The 19,976-nt window shown below is 40.3% G+C and overlaps 1 protein-coding gene across 3 annotated transcripts; it reads right to left on the bottom strand.

The window, feature by feature from the left end:
- Positions 1 to 2,247: 2,247 nt before the first annotated feature.
- GTF2E1 (general transcription factor IIE subunit 1) lies at positions 2,248 to 19,974 on the bottom strand. 3 transcript variants are annotated; one of them, XM_020789477.3, is made up of 5 exons: positions 19,847 to 19,974; positions 9,710 to 10,167; positions 8,466 to 8,667; positions 5,814 to 6,055; positions 2,248 to 4,161 (listed from the first exon to the last, which is right to left on the bottom strand). In XM_020789477.3, the coding sequence occupies exons 2-5, from the start codon at positions 10,155 to 10,157 to the stop codon at positions 3,731 to 3,733; spliced, it is 1,323 nt and encodes a 440-aa protein (XP_020645136.2). In that variant the 5' UTR covers positions 10,158 to 10,167; positions 19,847 to 19,974; the 3' UTR covers positions 2,248 to 3,730. The 3 variants fall into 3 exon arrangements, with proteins under 3 accessions (XP_020645136.2, XP_078242861.1, XP_078242860.1); XM_078386735.1 differs by lacking the exon at positions 19,847 to 19,974 and adding an exon at positions 14,067 to 14,158; XM_078386734.1 differs by lacking the exon at positions 19,847 to 19,974 and adding an exon at positions 13,201 to 13,401.
- Between the last annotated feature and the right edge of the window lie 2 nt (positions 19,975 to 19,976).

Genomic DNA, 19,976 nt, shown 5'->3' with positions numbered 1-19,976 from the left:
AAGCACTGTATTATTTTTGTGAGAAATGATTATGCAGTGGGCTTTGTTTTGGCTGTGTTAGAACTACAAGCCAAACGGAGTGGCCCAGTGAAACTGCATGATCACTTCCCCCCACCCCCAAATTACAATGGACTGGACCTTATTATTTAGATCCAACTACTACTCATTTTTCACATCCTAAATTTTACATAGAAAGTTATGTGGTATATTCAAATATTTTGAGTGCTTGGGGAGTCAGGGACAAGTTTTCAAAGGAAGACTTCTAAGGAAATATATCAGTAAGAAGCAGAATTTTTTAATGAGCTTCTTTTCATGTCACAATACAGAATCCACTAATATATTGCAAAGCAAATATCTATATTCCATTGCCAAGACAGTAATTTTGTTACATTTTTAGGGTAGCAGGAAATACAAACGACCAATATCAGTAATCTGCACATGACAAAAAAGATAACTCTACTATCAAGATTGGCATAATTGTAAAGTTCCTAAGAGCTGCATGCTAATTGCCTTCTTTAAATCCGAGGAACATTTCAATTATCTTGTATTAAAGGATTTTCACTTTTCCCCTCCCCTCCCAAAAAAACCCAGGCCTTTCTGTGGCTGGCCTGTAGCAGAAACAACCTCACATGCCATCATGGGTGGCATGTCAAATATCACACGTATAGACATTTTGCATAAGGACAACCAGTTCTTGAGCGCTATACTGGCTAAGTATGCCACAGAATAGCAAGCACTGAATTTAATAAACAATTAAACATTTGTTCTTGGTTTATACTGAATTGCTTTGGATTTACAGTGTCTTTTCCAACTCCTCCACAGATTTTCCCCCCAGACAAACAAGTACACTGTTTGATCCATATTGGGGGGGGGGGGAGAATAGTACAGTTTGCTGGGCTAATCAGCACAGCTTCATCTTTTTTTTTTAAAAAAAATCCTTCTTGGAATCAAATTAAGAGATTACTCACGTTGCATTAGAACTTTCTGCTGGGCAACTTCTTATGTATCTTATTCCTGCCAACGTCCCACACAAATGGAATTGCTCATTTACTAGGACAGAACAGCCATGCCAGGAATGCCCTTACTCAGCTGGATTATTATGCATCACATTCCAGTTATGTCATAAGGCTTATTTTGCTACTAACTGTAAACTGCAAACACAAAAGAATTCTATTTATGGTCTAAACCTGAAGCCTGTTTCATCTCATTTGCTATATAACAGAAAGAGCAATGGTGTGATTTCACTCCCACTTCCATCTTCACTTTCCTTGAAGGTGTGTGTGTGTGTGTGTATGCGTGCGTGCGTAAGCATACACACACACTCTCTCTCCATTGAAAGCTACTAAAACAAGAAGCATTTCCATTTGAGGAATGTGGTTCATAAGTATCACCCTCTTTTACAAGGTATAATATCTAATGGCCAGAATGGCAACGGCTACTTTTGTTTACAAAGCTGTTTTCTAAAAGAAAATCTCTCTCATAATAATGCCAGGAGGCAGATGGAGAATAAACCATTACATACTGGGCAACAACCTGAGATTTCAAATCTAGAAATCAAGTAAACTGAGTATTCCATGAAATTAATAAATATAAAACTGTTGATTTCATTATTGAGTCTCCCAAGAAGAAAGATGTTTCCCAGGATGGAATCCAAATTAACCATCACACGTGGCAGCTATGAAATATTTTTCTGGTTATTAATATGTCTTCACGGTCTTTATGTACAAAATGTTGAGACATCCACTTTCACCATTCATATTGCTTTACAACCTTAAAATACTGTTGTTTCTTTATTGTGTGAATAATAACTGTTTGATTGTGGATATAATGCTAAGCCAAGGCTTCTAAGTTCATGGTCAGAAGTGTTCCCTTAGGTTTGCTTCTTTGCCCTTAGGAGAGAGGAAAGAACACAAACTGTGGGGATGTATCTGATTGCCAAATCATCTCAACCAGAAACTTGGCGAAGTTGTCCCAAAAGTCCACCTGTAAACTGATATTTGAATCCAATAACTCCTGACAGACATATGTGGGTCCTGATATACATGCAGGCTAAGGACCATGTATTCAGTATATGTTGTGCTGGAGACAGATTTTGGCAATGTGTAGTGAACAGCTGTGAAGGCTTCAATGAAGGGAACTGAGAGCTCTTCACAAGCATCATCCATTAACTTAATTAAATAAAATTAAAACAGCTGCTCCAACTTGTGTATTAATGATTGAAAAATCAATAGCACTGGTTGAGAAGTGTCATGTTATTGGTTCCTTTTTATTACAAGAGGGAAGAAACGAATTTCAACAGTATCACAGTCTCCGAAAATAAATTTGCAAAAGAAACCTCACAGACATAGCAAAACATACATGGTCAATACACACCAGCTTTACAATTCACTAGCCCAATAACTTGTCCCATTTCAGTAAATTAAAATAAAATTTGCAGCAGATGCTAGAGCTCAGAAATGCTCAAGACTTTTCTACTCTGGTCTACTGTGATGCCAAATAAGAAAAATATGATTTTTAGAAGTTATTTTCCAAAAAAATGACACTACAAAACAGATTTAGCTTGTTTAGGCACTGCTGAAAATATCAAAAGAGACTGTGCCGTGCTATACACTGGCATTGAACAAAATTCTGCATAATTTCTTTTTTAATGTTAAAATCCTTTGGGTTTGTGTGAAAATAAAATAGCTCTGCTGACAGGCTACTTGGATGACAGACCTAATTCAGAACAAATGCATTCTGCTGGACAGAATTTACAAATAAAGAAAGGCAACCATATTGCATCCCTAGTGTTCTCATCCAAGAAATGTATTTGTTTTGGTTTTCATGAGAATGAATTTAGTGCTGATTCTGAGATATTGATTGTCCATCAATGAGAAGTATACAAGAATTTCCAGAGGAGAGAGGAAAACTAAACTCAGACTACCTTTTAAAGTTGAATCTTCTCATTTAAAAACTATAGCATTGCAGGTGATTGCATGAAAAGACAGGAATTTGCTCACAATAGGAAATAAAGAGTCATTGACCTATAAAAGAAGTATCTGATGAAAACCACAATTCACTAGACTGCTTTATCAGGACTCAGTCAGAGGACATTTTTATGGGCACCATCCTCCTATTAAACAGTAAACAACATGCCTACTGGCCTTTTGTTAATGTTCTTATCCAAGAAATTATCTTGGAACAGCAGCCAAATACCCATTTGTTAACATGATAGCACATATGTTCTCCTTTGCTTTAGATTCTATTTTACATAAAAAGCATACACGGGAAGCTAGTGTGTATTTGTGTGTGCATAAACATCTTACGTTTGTTTACACAATGCTTGTAAGGCTGTTAGTATAGACACCTGGATCATGTGGAATTCTGAAGCAAACATCTTCTGGTACTAGTTTTGGAGATGCTGTATTCTTGGAGATCATTCTGAGATGCTAATAAATTCACATAAATAATAAACTTTTCAAGACAGAAAAACTAGCAACCAAAAACTTATGAGATCAAAAGCAAGGATAACAGACAGGATCTAGAAGCAGGTAGACTACGGAGACTGTGTGTGACAAAAACGCAGAAAGAGTATGCTTTTTGGCTGGTCCTTTGATTTTCAATAATTGTTATGTGGGTTTGAAAAACAATTACACTGAATGAAAAGGCAGGAGATATAATTCAGACCTTTACTCTCTTCCAACATTTGAAATTGTAGTTCATCTGTATGCGATTGCCAGCCAACAGGAAACTAGTCAAACATGTCTTGAAACATACGCTGGCCCATAGCTATATATTGCTCTTTCTCCTCCACAGTCATCTGAGCCACCAACTCAGGCCGCTGGGTTACTTGACTATAAGAAAATGGGTGTCCTGCCACCATGACAGTGGGGTCCTCCATCTCTACCTCAAACTCATCATCATCATCCTCTTCTGGCAGACTGTAATGTGTTGTTGCAGCATTGGCAACATGGGGAGGAGAGTCATCATCTGATTCACTTGTTTCACTCTCAGAATCACTAGCATTGGTACTAGAAACTGGAGCAATTCCTCCCACAGCTGCTATAGATGCAGAGGAGGTTTTCTTTTCATGGATGAGCAGAGCACGCATCACTTCTTCATTATTGTCTGGGAGACCCTGGCCATCTTCCCTTTCTTGTAACATATCCATGTCTTGACCACCTGGCAAAAACAAATCAGTCTCATGTGAAATATAAATAACAGATAAGTTTTACAAACTACAGCTGAGATAGTGAATTTATTTTAATGGTATGAAGGCACTGAAATCAGTTCCTGAAATAAGGACATCGAAGAAGGACTAATGTTCACTAAAGTCATCAACCTTTGACTGGATTAGATCATTTCACCTTGCAAGTAAGAGTGAATGTGATGGAGTGATACAGAAAAAACTCTTTCACAGAAACCTAGAATATCATCAAGGAGAAGAATTTTAGCCTAGCTTCTCCAAGATTCTAGTTTTTATACAGAGTAAAGCTTTGCTACAAAGTAGCAATCAACTATGCAAAGGAAGCTGCTACAGGAAGGGGCCTTCCCCCCTTCCAGTTAACTCCTAATTATTCTTTCTTTCTTATTCCGTTACAATATACCCTGTTTCTTGCCATCTTTGGGGAAAAATGTATTTCTTTTCATTTATGCAAATTATGTTAAGTTATATGCCTAATTGTTTTTATAGTGTGTGTTGTAAGCCGCCTAGAGTGGTCACAATCGACCAGATAGGCGGGCTATAAATAAATAAATAAATAAATAAATAAATAAATAAATTAATTAATTAATTAATTAATTAATTAAATAAATAAATAAATACTTTTTGGGAGTTGCAGTCTTGCTGCCTTTTAGGATCTATAGAGCAGGGGTCCCCAACCCCTGGTCCACGGCCCAGTAGAGGGCTGTGGCCCTGACATGACCGGGTTGTGGAGACAGATCTACCGCCCCCCGTGCATGCATTCGAGTGTGCCCCCCGACCCTGCGCATGCACATGAGCATGCCCCACCCCCGCGAGTGCCCCCACCTACCCGCGAGTGTGCCCCCACCCCCCATGCATACGCATGCTCTTCCCGCGAGCACAGGTGTGTCCCGTTCCCCTGTGCATGGACCCTGCACTCCCCCACCAGTCTGCAGTTGGGAAAAGGTTGGGGGCCACTGCTATAGAGGTTCCCAAGGAACTACAACTCCAAAAAGCACCACTTTTCTTTTTGGTACATTAACAACAGGAAATACAGGACAAAGACAGCCATGAAGCCTCCAAGGTAGGCCCTGGTCCAGGTGAGCCTACAGAGTCATCAACAATTCTGAACGGCCCATCCCAAGTGGCTATCCTTTTTGGTTATTTTTTTAAAAATATGCGTTCCAGGGGTGAGAGAGTATTGCAGGCAACCTTTTATGGTATGCAGCACATTTATGAAGTGGTTTTAGAGTGCTTAAAGCACTTCATGCATATCATAGATGCTATACTGTATCATCTCACTTTACAGGCTACACTACTGATTGCGACGAAACATTTCATATATCTGTGTTTTTCAGGATAAGCACCAGAGATCTGCCATTCCTTTTTTTTACTCTGATTCAAGAATGTCCCAGCCAGAATTCTGAATTATTCAGAATTATTTCTGAGAAATGAGAAAGGAAGGAGTTACTCTGTAATTTGTAACTATATTGCTGAAAATGCAATTGATTGATTAATTTAAAAAAGTAACTTTCTAAGCTCCAAAAATGAGAATGGTATTTGGGCTGCATGTGCCTATGTACCAGGATTTAGAATGCATTCTGTCATACAGAGGGACTTTTTGTATTCCAGATGAGTTATCCTTTCTTACCATCTTTGACTTCATCAGGATCATAAGCACCCTGCACTGTGCTCTCCCGCAGCCAAACAGGTCTCTCTCTGGGAGCCTTCCCTTCATTTGCTGGCTGATGCAGATCTTCCTGGTCCTCCATACTGATTATTACATCCTGGGTGTACAAATCCTCATAAGAAGGTCCCTTTGTAGTCCACGCTTCCCTGTGCTGTCCACTTGGAAGGCCACTGCTCCCCAGTGCACCAACTGCCCGCTCCTTGCTGCATAAAATCATATAACACATGCACTGCTAATACTGACATTGCAACATAAAAACAGGTGTGCATTTTTGTGAATACATGCAATAACAAAATTTGGGTGGCAGCTTTACCTTTGCCTTAATATGGCAGAATACTAACTGCATTTGTAAAGCACACTACCAAATTAATGGATTTTAAAATATGAATAAATCATAAAGCTTGCATCTAGGTGGAAAGTAATGTTTTGATGACATATACACACACTCTCTCTCCCTCTGTGTGTGTGTGTGTGTGTGTGTGTGTGTGTGTGTGTGTGTGTGTGTGTGTGTGTGTGTGTGTGTGTGTGTGTGTGTGTGTGTGTGTGTGTGTGTGTGTGTGTGTGTGTGTGTGTGTGTGTGTGTGTGTGTGTGAGAGAGAGAGAGATGCATGTGCATGAAGAATTCACATATAGGCTAAGGAATGAAGAAAAAAAGCAGTATAAATTTAATTCCACTTTTTTTAAACCTGACTGGAGAACTTAGTAAAATTGGATGTCAAAACACAGAGAACACACCACCACAAGGGAGAGAGTCCTGTTCACAATAACACAAAATGCTTTCATGCATGTTGTTCAAGTGGGACGCGGTGGTGCTGCGGGTTAAACTACAGAAGCCTCTGTGCTGCAAGGTCGGAAGACCAGCAGTCGTAAAATCGAATCCATGTGACTGAGTGAGCTCCCATCACTTGTCCTAGCTCCTGCCAACCTAGCAGTTTGAAAGCATGTAAAAATGCAAGTAGATAAATAGGTACCACCAATGTGGGAAGGTAACAGCGCTCCGTGTCTAGTCACACTGGCCACGTGACCACGGAAACTGTCTACGGACAAACACTGGCTCTACGGCTTGGAAATCTTTACCTTTACCTATGTTGTTCATGTACTTACATTTTAGAAATCTAACTCCATAACTCACAGAGAGAATATGTGGTTTCATTTTATTTATTTTATTTATTTATTAAATTAATTTATGGAATGCACACTAATTTTTGAAATGGAAAGCCAAGGAACATGGAATTCAAGTTTGGCTAGGATTGGAGAAAATTCTGCAACCTAGGCAGCATTAATATATATGAAATCCACCATGTGTTTCCATACATATTGCAAAGCAACTAAATCACAGATTCTGGTCCTGATTTCTCCAAGGAAATGATCCCTATAATCTCTGCCTTTAGCTGTTAGTTTAAGTGCATTCTGATCCTTCACTCAGCAAGTTATGAGGAAATACAAATCTTAGTATTCGCAAATAAGGAACAATTTCAACTGAGATTTCTCACAGAGAAATATGCACAGAACTGAAATCATAACACAAAATGTTTAATTTCTACTGTGTCAAAGGTTTCCTCTAAAAATGGATTATTTCCCCCTTAAATCTGTAGTAAAACATTTTAGACAAAATTTAAGCTGTAATTTTATAGGCCACAATTCATGTGTTCCCACACTGTGAGCTCCATATCAGAAAGCAACAATACAAAAGTATTTCTTAATACTTCCATTTGTACAAGACATGCATATTTGAATTGACATTTGCAAGACATCCTACAAATGTAAAAAGGACAAAGGCTATAAAAAAATTGGATGAATCACAGATTAAAACAGAAGATTTCATGTGTAGATAAAAATAATACTGTACAGGGAATCCATGTTGGAACAAAACAAATTCCAAAAATCATACTAAGGTAATACTTTTATTCGCCAACAAAAAAGGCAAAATGTATGCAAGCTTGAGATCAGCATTAAGCAAGATATTACAAAATTAATGCTTGTTGTCTTGGGATATGTAAGAGATAGGAAGCAGAGAATAAAACGGGACTCATCAGCTGGTGAATGGTGTTAGATTTCACCAGGAGTAACTCAAAGATTTTGTTCAGAGCTGAAAAGCTAGAAATTTTTAGTCCTGCATCTTTGATAATAGAAGTTTCTATGGTAGACTCACAGATGTATTCAATACCATATGAATACATTCAAGGACAACACATAGAAATATAATTTTAGATGTTGGATGAGGACATACCATCAACAGCAGCTGAACTGGGTAATTTTCCTACCACAGAAATAACACATTAAATCTGAGAGCAGAATCCGATTCCTTTATGCTCAGATGTCCCCAATGAATTAAAAGGAATATGTTCCCATCTAAATGTATAGTGAAGCCTGAATTATAAATTCATGAGGAAATGTCTGTATTGATAAATGCACACAATTCTATATTCCTATCACAATGAAATCTGGTTGCATAGCTGGCCAGTAGAATCCAACACTTGGTTACCACTGCGGGACAAATCAATGTGGTCTACTTCTAATATATGCAGAGCCACATCATTAAAAAAAAACATGTTTCAAGAAGAATACCAAGAGACCTGCCCAATGTACAGAACATTCAGCATCCAGACCCACCTCTGCTTCAGGGCAAGGATCTCCATAGGCTCAGGCTCAAGTAATTCATGGGCTAGGTTAATGTCCTCAGTCTTACGCAGCAATGCATAGATCGGTTCTATCTGTTCATTAAAGCGTGCCACAAGTGTCCGTGCATCTTTTTTTGGCATTGCTGATTCATCTTCCTCTACTTCTGTTTCGCAAAAAGTACAACGAAAAATTCCTAAAAAAGAGAGAAGCTGCTAAGAACAGGCATAAGAGAGATTTGAAGAACAAGCACTTCCTGTAAAAAACCCACCTTTCCTTCCTTCCTATTACTAAAACAGAAAAAAATTCTGATATTTGAACCACATATTTAATATTTAATCCTATAAATAATCTTATTCTCTTAATATATTTAATTTATTTACACTAAATACCAGAAATAGGCTTGGATGCATCCAGGCTTCCAAGGCATTTCATGGGGCATGTAGAACTATGACGTCTAGGATGTCTGGGGCAAAAAAAGATTCTGTGGCCTGGATTTGGCTTGTAGCTCTTGTGTCAACTATAGATAACCTCAGCAATAGGGTGCCAGGATAAAATGTTCATCATACAGTGATTCTACAAGCAATATTTGCTTTTAATGGTTAAGAAAGCACATTCCCCAAATGGCAAGCTGCCAAGTTATCCTCAGCAAAAGATTGGTGGCGCTTTCTGTAGCAAATTCCTAAAAAGCTATTTTGTGGATCTGACCTGTGCATCATTGTTCAGCCTTTTTTGTGACTACTCTCAACTTATTAATTGATTGCAAATGCTATTTTAGGATGCATTAACAGAAGTATAATCTCCAAACCCCATGAGATACTAGTTCCCTCATCATCGCAAGCAACTTTTGAAAAACACCCATCCTACAGGACAACCCACTGGCAAAGTACTACACTTGTAGGACTCCATACAAGACTGCTGGCGGCAAAATGGCTGGTCCATCTGCAAGATCTTCCATTTATTACAGTTCTTTTAGTTTAATGACACTAAAGAGGCTCCATGATGATCCCTTAAGTATTCTTCCTTAAGCATGAAATAAATTTCCATTAACTGTTCATAACGACAGTCTTACTTTACATCTCCAATTTGTATAGTATTCAAATGGAATGCGGCTACTCTTTTGTGATCTAGTCTCCTAAGAACCCAAATAGCATCTGTTATCACTCCCCCACCCTCATAAAGAACCATATCACGTACCTAAGCCCATTTGGGTTGTCAACTGAACGCCTGGACCTTACCTTTCCGAGTATCAAACAGCTGATTTGCCTCTAAATCTGTGAAAGTACTAAAGCAAATAGGACATTTGAAGGAGGCACGGTTGGTGGAGTCTCTTTCGTCTGTCTCAATCCTCCTTCTCATGTGGTCTAGTTTATATTTTACCACATTGACCAACAAGCGGTAGTTGATGAAATAGAAGTTGTGTCGGGTGGTTTTGCCGTCTGGGGCGGTCTCCACTCTCATCTTACATTTGATGAACTTGTCACCTTTCAGAGTGTTGAGAATGGCTCGCAGCTGTTTTCGATCAAACTTCAGCAACTCCAGCATGTCCTCCTCTTTCACACAGGGATTTCGAATCAGAATATCCAGAGCCAAGGCATGTTCAGTGCCATAGAAGCCACGTACTACATACTTGGCAAGACGTTTCAGATCAGCTGGAACTTCAGTGAGAACATCTGGGTCTGTCATATCAAGGGTACTGAAAAACAAACAAAATGGAATAAAAGACTGAACAAAAATTTGCTTAATGCAAGTGTGTTGTTCAATCTAACCCAACTTTCACCTACTCCCAGTTAGCAACATCATAGCCACTGTCATTAATGTACAAAGACTGTAAAAAATTGTGAATCCATTAACAACAGGTGCATTTTGAACACTTACTGTCCACGGCGCATGACCGAGCAGTGGCAAAAATATTGAACAGGCTAACAATGGCCCTGCAAACTGGCTTGCCACCATCCATTCTATGCACTCAGCCTTGGTCAAGGGATCACTGGACTTTACAGGATGCCCCTAAAAAACTAAGAAAACAAAGCCAAACCTATATCCTCTGTATCCATGAAGCAAAACCAATGTACAGTGGTGCCTCGCTTAATGAGTGCTTTGTTTAACGATGAATTTGCTTAGCGATTGCTTTTTCGGAGCGATCTTCTGCTCTGTTTAATGATGTTCCCTATGGGCGATTTTCGCATAGCGATGTTTGGGACCATGCTTCGGATAGCGATGACAGTTTGGGTCCCCCTGTTTCGCTTAAAGATGGTTTTAACAGCCTCATGTTGGCTGTTTTTATATGTTTACAAATGTTTAGAATGCTTGAAATCATAAGAGCACTTAATAAATCCTTTGTTAAAGTAATTTGACTTTGTTCTGACTCTTTTTAAATTTGTTGTGATTTCCCCCCCATTGAGATGCATTGAATAGGTTTCAATGCATTTCAATTGGGGAACCGCGTTTCGCTTAGCGATGTTTCCTATGGTGATTTTCGCTTAAGGACGGCAATCTGTTCCCATATGGATTATACGGTTTTCAATGCATTTCTATGGGAAACCGTGTTTTGCTTAGCAATGTTTTCCCATAGCGATGAATTTTTTGGAACCAATTAAAATCGTTAAGCGAGGCACCACTGTACCCTCTAATTTTCAGCCCTGCTGGACAGGGCTCTGCCTCTCTCTTGAATACTCCCTTGCATGTGCGCATGACTCTGCCCCATGCATGCACAAGGTTCTGTCATGATTGGAACCAAAGGGGCAGCACAGAATGATGTGGAGTCCCACGCATGCTCAGCCATGCTCCTTAGAGGGATCTTTGTCCAAAACCATTAAAGAGTAGCAATGAACCAAGAGGCATGCTGGATACAGTAGCAAGACTATTTAAAACATAAGACAAAGGAAATCTTAACAAGGAGGTAGATTTATTTACAAGAGATAAGGGAGTAGGGAATAAAATTTACAGAGAACCGGAGCAACATTTGAAGGCAAAACAAGCAAAAATTATTAAAATAAAATTATCTTAATGGTACAGATCAAAGACATGGGCCCTCAATGAACAGGAAATCAGGACTAAAATGGTGGATGTAGAAACACAAAAGCATAAAGACAAGTCCACAGAATAAACCTTTATTTCTTTACTCTTACTTTGCAATTACAGTGGGGTCTTGACTTAAGAACAGCTCGAGTTAAGAACATTTTGACTTAAGAACCACTCTCATAGGAAAATATTGACTTGACTTACATACTTAGATTTGAGTTAAGAACTGAAAAAAAAACCACGTGGGAGGCAGGGAAAGTGCAAAATTTGTACTTTCAGTTAACTGTTGGCCAGTGAAAAGGGTGCCTGTCTGCTTCCTCACTCCTCCCAGCGTTTAGAGAGTGGATTGGGAGACAGTCTTCAGACTGCCTGGTACTGGACTGCCTGGACTGTATTTTCCCTGCCTTCCCTGAACCTTTCTTGACCTAAGAAAAAAAGAAACAAAATATCCCCCTCTAGTGGTCGAAGGCGGAATAGCAGCTTCCCATTAGTTTCTATGGACGGAAAAGAGCAGATACGGATCAAATGGTTTTCAATGCATTCCTATGGGAAATGCAGATTTGACCTGAGAACTTTTTGACTTGAGAACCGCCTTCCAATACGGATTAAGTTCTCAAGTCAAGACCCCACTGTATATTGTAGCATCAGTGACTGAAATCCTGCTGTTTTATTATACAAAAAGTTGTAACATTCAATCATTCCTATGAGTCTGTGTTTTGATTTCCAGGGGTACCTAGACGCGCTTATTGCATGGTGCAGAATGCCAGCTAGGAACAAACTTTTGGTCTTCTGCTTAACAAAACAGAATTTCAGCTGGTGAAATATTAATTTTTATTTCAGCATCTGAAGAGAAATACATGGCTAGCCTACATAACTTGGCTGGACTGAGCTTAGCAGGGTTGCTTAAGTACAGATCCATGTATGCCATGTGCTGCGATCATTACATCCCATGGCATAGCAGCCCTATTTGGCCTGCTTTACGTCTTAAGAGAATTTTTTTAAAATTGAAGACTTCTTCATGGAAGCAGGAAGAGATAGGAGGAGGCAAAGTGAAGGGTTTTTAATTTTCTTTGCAGCCCAGGAAGCCAAATAGCTTTACCACAGACATAAAAGGTGTAAAGAAAAGGAAAAAACCCTCCTTGCCCCTTCCTACTTCCAGGAAATAGCCATTATTTCAAAAAATTCTCTCGAAAAAGTACAGTGCATCAGTAATGGCCAATATACCCTCTATGTTGGGTGGAGCTCTCTCTCTCTCTTGCACAACTGCATCACTGCGTGTGGTACGATTCTGTCCCCCCCACACGCCAGGTTCAACTGTAACTGGATCCTAATGTGATCATTGCTCAGAGGAGGAAGACAGCTGTATGGAGGGAAGTGGAGTCATGTGCATGCACCCAGCTTAGTGGGAACCTTGGTGATGGCATAAGTGGATTTAGAAAAGTTTTGTTTCCTCCCTCTGCTCCATGAGCAGAGAAAAATTCTAATTTCACAACTGCCTCATAAAATTACCGTTTCCCTGAAAATAAGACAGGATCTTATATTAATTTTTGCTCCGAAAAACGCATTAGGGCTAATTTTCAGGGGATGTCTTATTTTTTTCATGTACAGCAATCTACATTGATTCAAATACAGTGGTGCCCCGCATAGCGACGTTAATCCATTCCAGGAAAAACGTTTAATGCGTTCCTATGGGAGGAAAACTCACCGGTAAGCGAAGATTCCCCATCCGGCCGCCATTTTCATCGCCTCGGTAAGCGAGGGCAGGGCGCGAAAACGCTGCGGGCGGCCATTTTCTTGATCCAGTGGCCTTTTTGGAACCGCCGATCAGCTGTTTCCCTAACATCGCAATGCGAAGATCGGTAAGCGAAACGTTTACCGATCATCGCAATGCGATGTTTTGCCACCTAAAACATCGCAATGCGATTGCATTAGCGATCGCAAAAAAACGTCGCTATGCGGATTTGTCATTAAACGGTGCGCTCATTAAGTGAGGCACCACTGTATAGTCATGTCATCCTCTGATTGCTGCACAATGGTGGAGGCCGGGGTTTCACTCAACTGGGGCTTATTTTTAGAGTAGGGCTTATATTACAAGCATCCTGAAAAATCATACTAGGGCTTATTTTCAGGTTAGGTCTTATTTTGGGGAAAACAGGGTAAGTGGTTAAACTATCTCTTTAAACTAGAAATGATTTGGGAAATTGAAAGCAGCTGGCAGGAAACTCCAACTCGCTGGCTCTCTTTGATTCACATCCAGTGATCACATGCACTAGAAATGAACCAAAACAGGGTGATATTTCCTCCATCAGAAGCCTCTGACAGGGACCTATAAAGATGTTCTTAGGAATACTCTGTGGGTGGACTGGTTCACTCCTGCAAAGACACTGTTTGATTGCTTCAGGACCAAACCAATCTCTGCAGTGGACTAAACAGCAGGATAAATGGCCATGTAGTCACCGCTACATTGTTGGTACTTTTGGGGACAGGAGAAGAAATAGTGAATATCTTTTCAATGCATTTTAGTCTATATGAGTGCCAAAGAAAAGATGGCTTTGGTAATGTTGTACTCACTTGATACATCAAGCAGTTTCTTATCTTCACCTCTAAGTTTCAAGAGAAACAGGTTGTTCCAAGCATATTCTGATGCCAACATACAGATAAAAAATGCCTGTAGTTTTAGATAGAAAGGACAGCTTATGTTAGAGAAGAACTGTGTGAAGAGATTCTCTTGAAAGCATATGAAGGCCTTCAGAAAGCTATCTTATCTTGGAACAACTGGGCAAAAAAAAAAGAAGATAACTGGACTGAAAAGTATGTTAGTACAGTGGGGTCTCTACTTAAGAACGTCCCTACTTAAGAACAATCCAACTTAAGAACAGCTCCATTTGCTAAATTTTGCTTCTACTTGAGAACAGAAATCCGAGATAAGAACAGGAAAAAAAACCTTTCCTGCTCTTTTTTTAACCTTAGGTCATCTTAGGTTAAAAAAAAAATCTCCCCCTAGTGGTAGAGTACGTATTAACCAGCTTTGCATTAGTTCCTATGGGAACTAATGCTTCAATGTACGAATGCACCTCTACATAACAAAAAAAACAGCCAGAACAGATTAATTGGTTTTCAGTCCATTCCTATGGGAAATTTTGCTTCAACTTAAGAACGTTTCAACTTAAGAACACCATTCCAAAACGGATTAAGTTCTTAAGTAGAGGTTCCACTGTAGTTTCTATGGACGGAAAAGAGCAGATACGGATTAAATGGTTTTCAATGCATTCCTATGGGAAATGCAGATTCAACATAAGAACTTTTCAACTTGAGAACCACCTTCCAATACGGATTAAGTTCTTAAGTAGAGACCCCACTGTAATGGCTTGCCAAAAAACAAGAAAGGGAAACATAAAAACTATTCAGGATCTATTGTAGCTCTTCACTGGTAAATATTTCAAAATTGCAAGAAAAATGAAACAGAGCTTTATTCACTATTATAAACAGACTTTTTTTGTTTTAATTTGGACAGTGCTATATATTTGTATTATTCAATGGGGAAAATGCACCATCACTTGTATTATCTCTACTAGACCGTAAAACACTCAGAATCTCAGAAAGGAACTTATGATTATCAGAATCCTGACAACTGCTGTTAAAAATTTCAGAATCCAGAAAAAATGTCAAGCACTCTGTGTGATACAATGTTAATGCCAAAATTCAAGCTCTATGTGTGATTCAATTATTGCTTATTCATACCCAACAACTAAGTTACTGTTGAGATCTTTTTAGGCATCATTTCTGTGATAAACTACATCTACAACCCTTGAAGAGCCAGTTTTTATTTCCCTAAACATCAAATATACACGACCATTTCATTTTCAAGACTTATCCTCCATATTAATATGGTCCGAAACAGACTAGAATTTGTGTAAAAATTTGAGGCACTGCCACTGGTTATTTCTTTCCATCTCTAAACTGAAACAGACACACAGCCTAATGCAAGGTGCAATTTTAGTTATACAGCTTCTTGATTCAGAACTAAAAACAAGTATCAAACAAGTCGTATGCCATTTTATTCCGGAATATCTCAAGTGAAAAACAAAAGACAAACAATATATTCATGCCGTTGCTACCCTTATTCACATTAGATTTGTTTTACCAGTTATATGAATAGATAGATAAGATCTCTCTATATTATTACAGATTCTAAGATCAAAACCCTCTTCTATCTTTTTATTACCCAGGCTTTCCATCATTTCTATCACTCTCATCCTTCAAGACTGAAAGGCCATGAAAGAAATTATTAAGAATATTCCAGCATGAATGCCACCTGCTTCACTGTATTGAACCGTTTACTATTGCAAAAGACAAACAAACCAATGTTCATTTCTTGAGTCAGAACTGGACCTCCTCATCACCTAATCTGTTCCTCTACACTGTATGTGCTTCTTGTCATTCAGCTTGTTCCTTTTCCTTGCATTACTGTTATTTCCAGAAACTCTTGCTCTCTTATAATGTATTCAAAGTATGACAGCCTCAGTATCATCATTTTTTGCCTCCAGAGATAATTCAGACTTGATTTGCTCTAAGCCCCACTGGTTTGTCTTTCTGGTGGTCATCTCTGGCCCCATATTTAAAATGAATCATTTTTCTCCTCTCAGCTTTCTGCACTGCCCAATTTTCACATCTGTTTACAGTGATCAGGAATACAGAAGCGTGGATGATCAGGCCATTGTCTCCAGTGACACATCCTTATACTTGATGATCTCTTCTAATCCTTTCATTGCTTTCTTTCCAAGTCTCAGTCTCTTCTGGTTTCTTGTCTGCAGTTCCCATTTGGACTGATGATTGAACCAAAGTATACAAAATCTTCAACAATTTCGATTTCTTTACTGTCAACATTAAAGTTGAGTTCTGTAGTCATCTTAATGTTAAGCTGCAGTCCTGCTTTGGAACTTCTTTCACCAAAAGTAATTTCAAAACATTGCTGCTGTGCACCTATTGATGTTTCTTCCACCAATTGTTACGCCTCCTTCATCTGAATTTAATCTAGCTTTCCTCATGAAATGCTCTGCATACAGACTGAACAGAGAGGGAGGTAAAATGCATTCTTGTCCAACATTTTTGCCTATAAGAACTGTTCTATCTCTCCACATTTTGTCCTAACATTAGGTTCTTCTCTACAGTACATTTATGTAGAATCAAGTGCCGAGGTACAACTACTTCTTTCAGAACAATCCATAGTCAAGGTCCATACAGTCAAAGGCTTTACTGTAGTATATCAAGTACAAACTGATCTTCTTTTTAAATACAGTACTTTGGTATGTTCCAGCAGCCAGGGGATCTCTGTTATATGATCTCAAGTGAGATTCCCTTTTTGGAATCCAGCTCGAACATCACGCCTTTAAATTCATTAGGAAAATGGTTTAAAATTTGATAATACATTTCTTTTATTGATAGTATTTTTCATATCTTGCATTATAGTCCCTAACTGAATGTGCTACATCTTGCCTCAGTTTTAGAGTCATTCCATTGCTTCTGATTTTGTTATTTCCAGAGCAGAACACTTTACTGTTATCCGACTAAAAATGTCTCATTCCAGTTGACTTTAGTTCACTGACACGGTGTGAGGGTTCGTTTGGTGGGACTGTCGGCACTTCAAATAAAGGACGAGACAGTTGTGGTAGGTCAAATGGTTCTGTATTTATTGCAGCATCAACACCAACAGGGTTCACCCCCAGAAATGGGTTCAGAGTCTCTTGCAAAACGTTACTCGGTTTTAAAGCAAAGCAAAGCAAAGCGTGCTGCTTATATACTGCCCCATAGCGCTTCAAGCACTCTCTGGGCGGTTTACAGTTTAATTTTGCAGGCTACACATTGCCCCCCAGCAAGCTGGGTACTCATTTTACCGACCTCGGAAGGATAGAAGGCTGAGTCAACCTTGAGCCGGCTACCTGGGATTTGAACCCCAGGTCGTGAGCACAGTTTTAGCTGCAGTACAGCGATTTAACCACTGCGCCACGGAGTCCACAAACTATTTACAAAGGGGTTTGTCATCTCTGGGTTCCAGGGTCCTGTTAGAGGTGGCACAGGTCCCTGCCCAGGGTCCAATTCTTCTTCTAACGATATCAACGGTAGAGTTTCTTCATCCCCACTCCACTCACCCCAGGATGACCCATCTCCTCCTTCGATTCCCCGGGGCCAGGTAACCCCCCAACTTCCTCAGTTCGGCTATATGCCATTGCCTTTTCCTCTCCAACTCACGGGCTACAGCCTCCCGTTCCTCGCGGAGTTTCCTTCTCCACTCCTTAGCCTCCGTCTCGCCCCAATACGAAGGACGAGGCTTCAGCCCAAGCTGGCGACACTTCTCCGCCTCTTCATGTGGGACGCGGACTTGCTCCCACTTGTAGGTCCAGGGATCCTCCATCCAGATCCACTCCCAACCCCCCGGTATCTCCGCCTCCTTTCCTCTTATATCTCCCGCCGCGGCCTCAATCTCCTCCCTCTGTCTTCCAGCCAAAGATCTCCCGGGTTCAGGGGTAAGGGTTAACCCTTTCAGAGTCGCCTCCAAATCTCCGGTATCCACCCCTTTGGTTAGGGTAAGGGGTTCGGCGATCTCCTTTTCCCAATCTGGGGTTTCCACACCTTTCTCTTCCAGACGCGGTGGGGTCAGAGGTGGGGATGTTTGGGTGTGAAGGGTTCTCTTCGTGAGCGACAGCACTCCTACCAAGGCCTCCATTTTGGGGGCCTCACACATGGGAAGTGCAATATTTAAATGTTCTATTTCTTGCTTTATAATTTCTAGTTTACCTTGAGTCATACTTCTCACATTTCATGTATTGTTCAGCACTGAACTTCTCTGTGCACCAGCCTTTTGGCTTTAATCTAATTGCATTATTAGTGACAGCACTATCTGAACATGTCCTTTGCTGTTTCCCAGTAGCTGACTTACTGCTTCCCAACCTAGGGGACTTATCTTCTCGTACTATCTTTTGTTTCATTTTGGACTATTTCATCATAAAGTTTTTGAGGTAAGAAAGGCTGCAGTAGTTTACCATTGCTTTCTTCGGTGCAGTATGAAGCACAGTTACCTTGCGTAAGACTACCATTGACTGTAAAATATCCTCTGCCAGGAGCCCAAGCAGGTCACTTTTGCCTCCATCTCTACCAGAACTACCCATTCTATTCTTCTGATCCAGTTGTTACTTCTGAAGAGGGTGGATGCCTCTTAGTCTCATGCCTCAGCCATGCATATTCCACCTTGGGTGAACCTGCTGGGAGTCCAAGCTCATAATGGAGCCTAATCTCCTGACAGCATTGCTCTTGAATTCTCTAGACAAATTGAACCCCTTCAACATGTTACGGTGTGCATCAAAAAAGGGGTTCTTCTCACTGTTTCTACAATTATGTCTCCATTTGGTCATGCTTGTTGATTATACTACCTTTCAATGCATCATCCTTTTCCAATTCTTCTTCAGTAGATCTCCCTTAACTTTTTCACTCCCTGTATATTATTTCTAGGAGGATTCAAGTTTGGGTTCTCCTGGCTTTATTTATACGCTGGACACAGGTCCCTTCATTCTTATCAGCTGGTGAAAAATCCCAGGAAACTGCCTGAAGACATTATAAACAGACTAAAATTTAAGCACATACATATAATACATGTGCCTTTGTTTTACATCAAAGAGCGGCACATTAGTTAGAAGAGCTAACACTTAAGTTTTTTTCTCATAGCCCTTTGGTCCATATGTTTTTCTTCCAATGCTGATTGCTTTTATTAATGAGAAAAATTTAGGTGGAAGACCAGATGAAGGAGAGGTCAGGTTTCTTGCCCTTCTATACTCCTCTCCATGTTAAATGGGAGGGATCTGTTTTGTATGCAGTGAAAGGAGGCCAAATCTGTGTAACACTGAAAATTGCAAGTGAAAACTCGGGTGACTGAACAATCTTGTCATACATCGCACCATCTGCCTCCAACGCTTTAATTTACAAATACTTTTGCGGGCATACTACTGTCTAGCGTGGAAGGAGCGCACGGCAGTTATGGCTGAGGTTTTGCACGAAGGAACCTCCAGTCACAAGGACCCCAACTGCACACTGAGGTCGACCCCCCTCAGCCCGGGGAGGAAAAGAGAGGAGCCCTTCTAGCTTAGCTGCACCCTCTTTTTTTTGGCGCCCAGGAGGAACAAGGGCTGGACTGGAGGGCGGGAAAGGAACGGAAGCGACTGCAAAAGGTAGCAGGTCCAAGGCTAACCCTTCCGCCTCCATGAAGACGGAGACCCTATGAATGAACGCCGAAGGCGAAAGGTTACCGAAAATGACAAAGCTGGACCTCTCGTCCCACCGAGAGACACAATCTGACTGACCTGTGAGGCGCCCCGGTTAATATCTTTACCCGGCGAAGGCCCTCCGAGGTTGCGTCACGGCAGCTCCGAACGAGACTGGTGCCGTCGCATTGACGTCACTCGGATGCGCCGCCCGGCTTTGCTCTTCCCG

The sequence above is a fragment of the Pogona vitticeps genome, chromosome 2, assembly GCF_051106095.1.
Source record: "Pogona vitticeps strain Pit_001003342236 chromosome 2, PviZW2.1, whole genome shotgun sequence".
Lineage (NCBI taxonomy): Eukaryota > Metazoa > Chordata > Lepidosauria > Squamata > Agamidae > Pogona > Pogona vitticeps.
The sequence above is the reverse complement of the archived record's forward strand: the minus strand, read 5'-3'. Positions and strand labels throughout refer to the sequence as shown.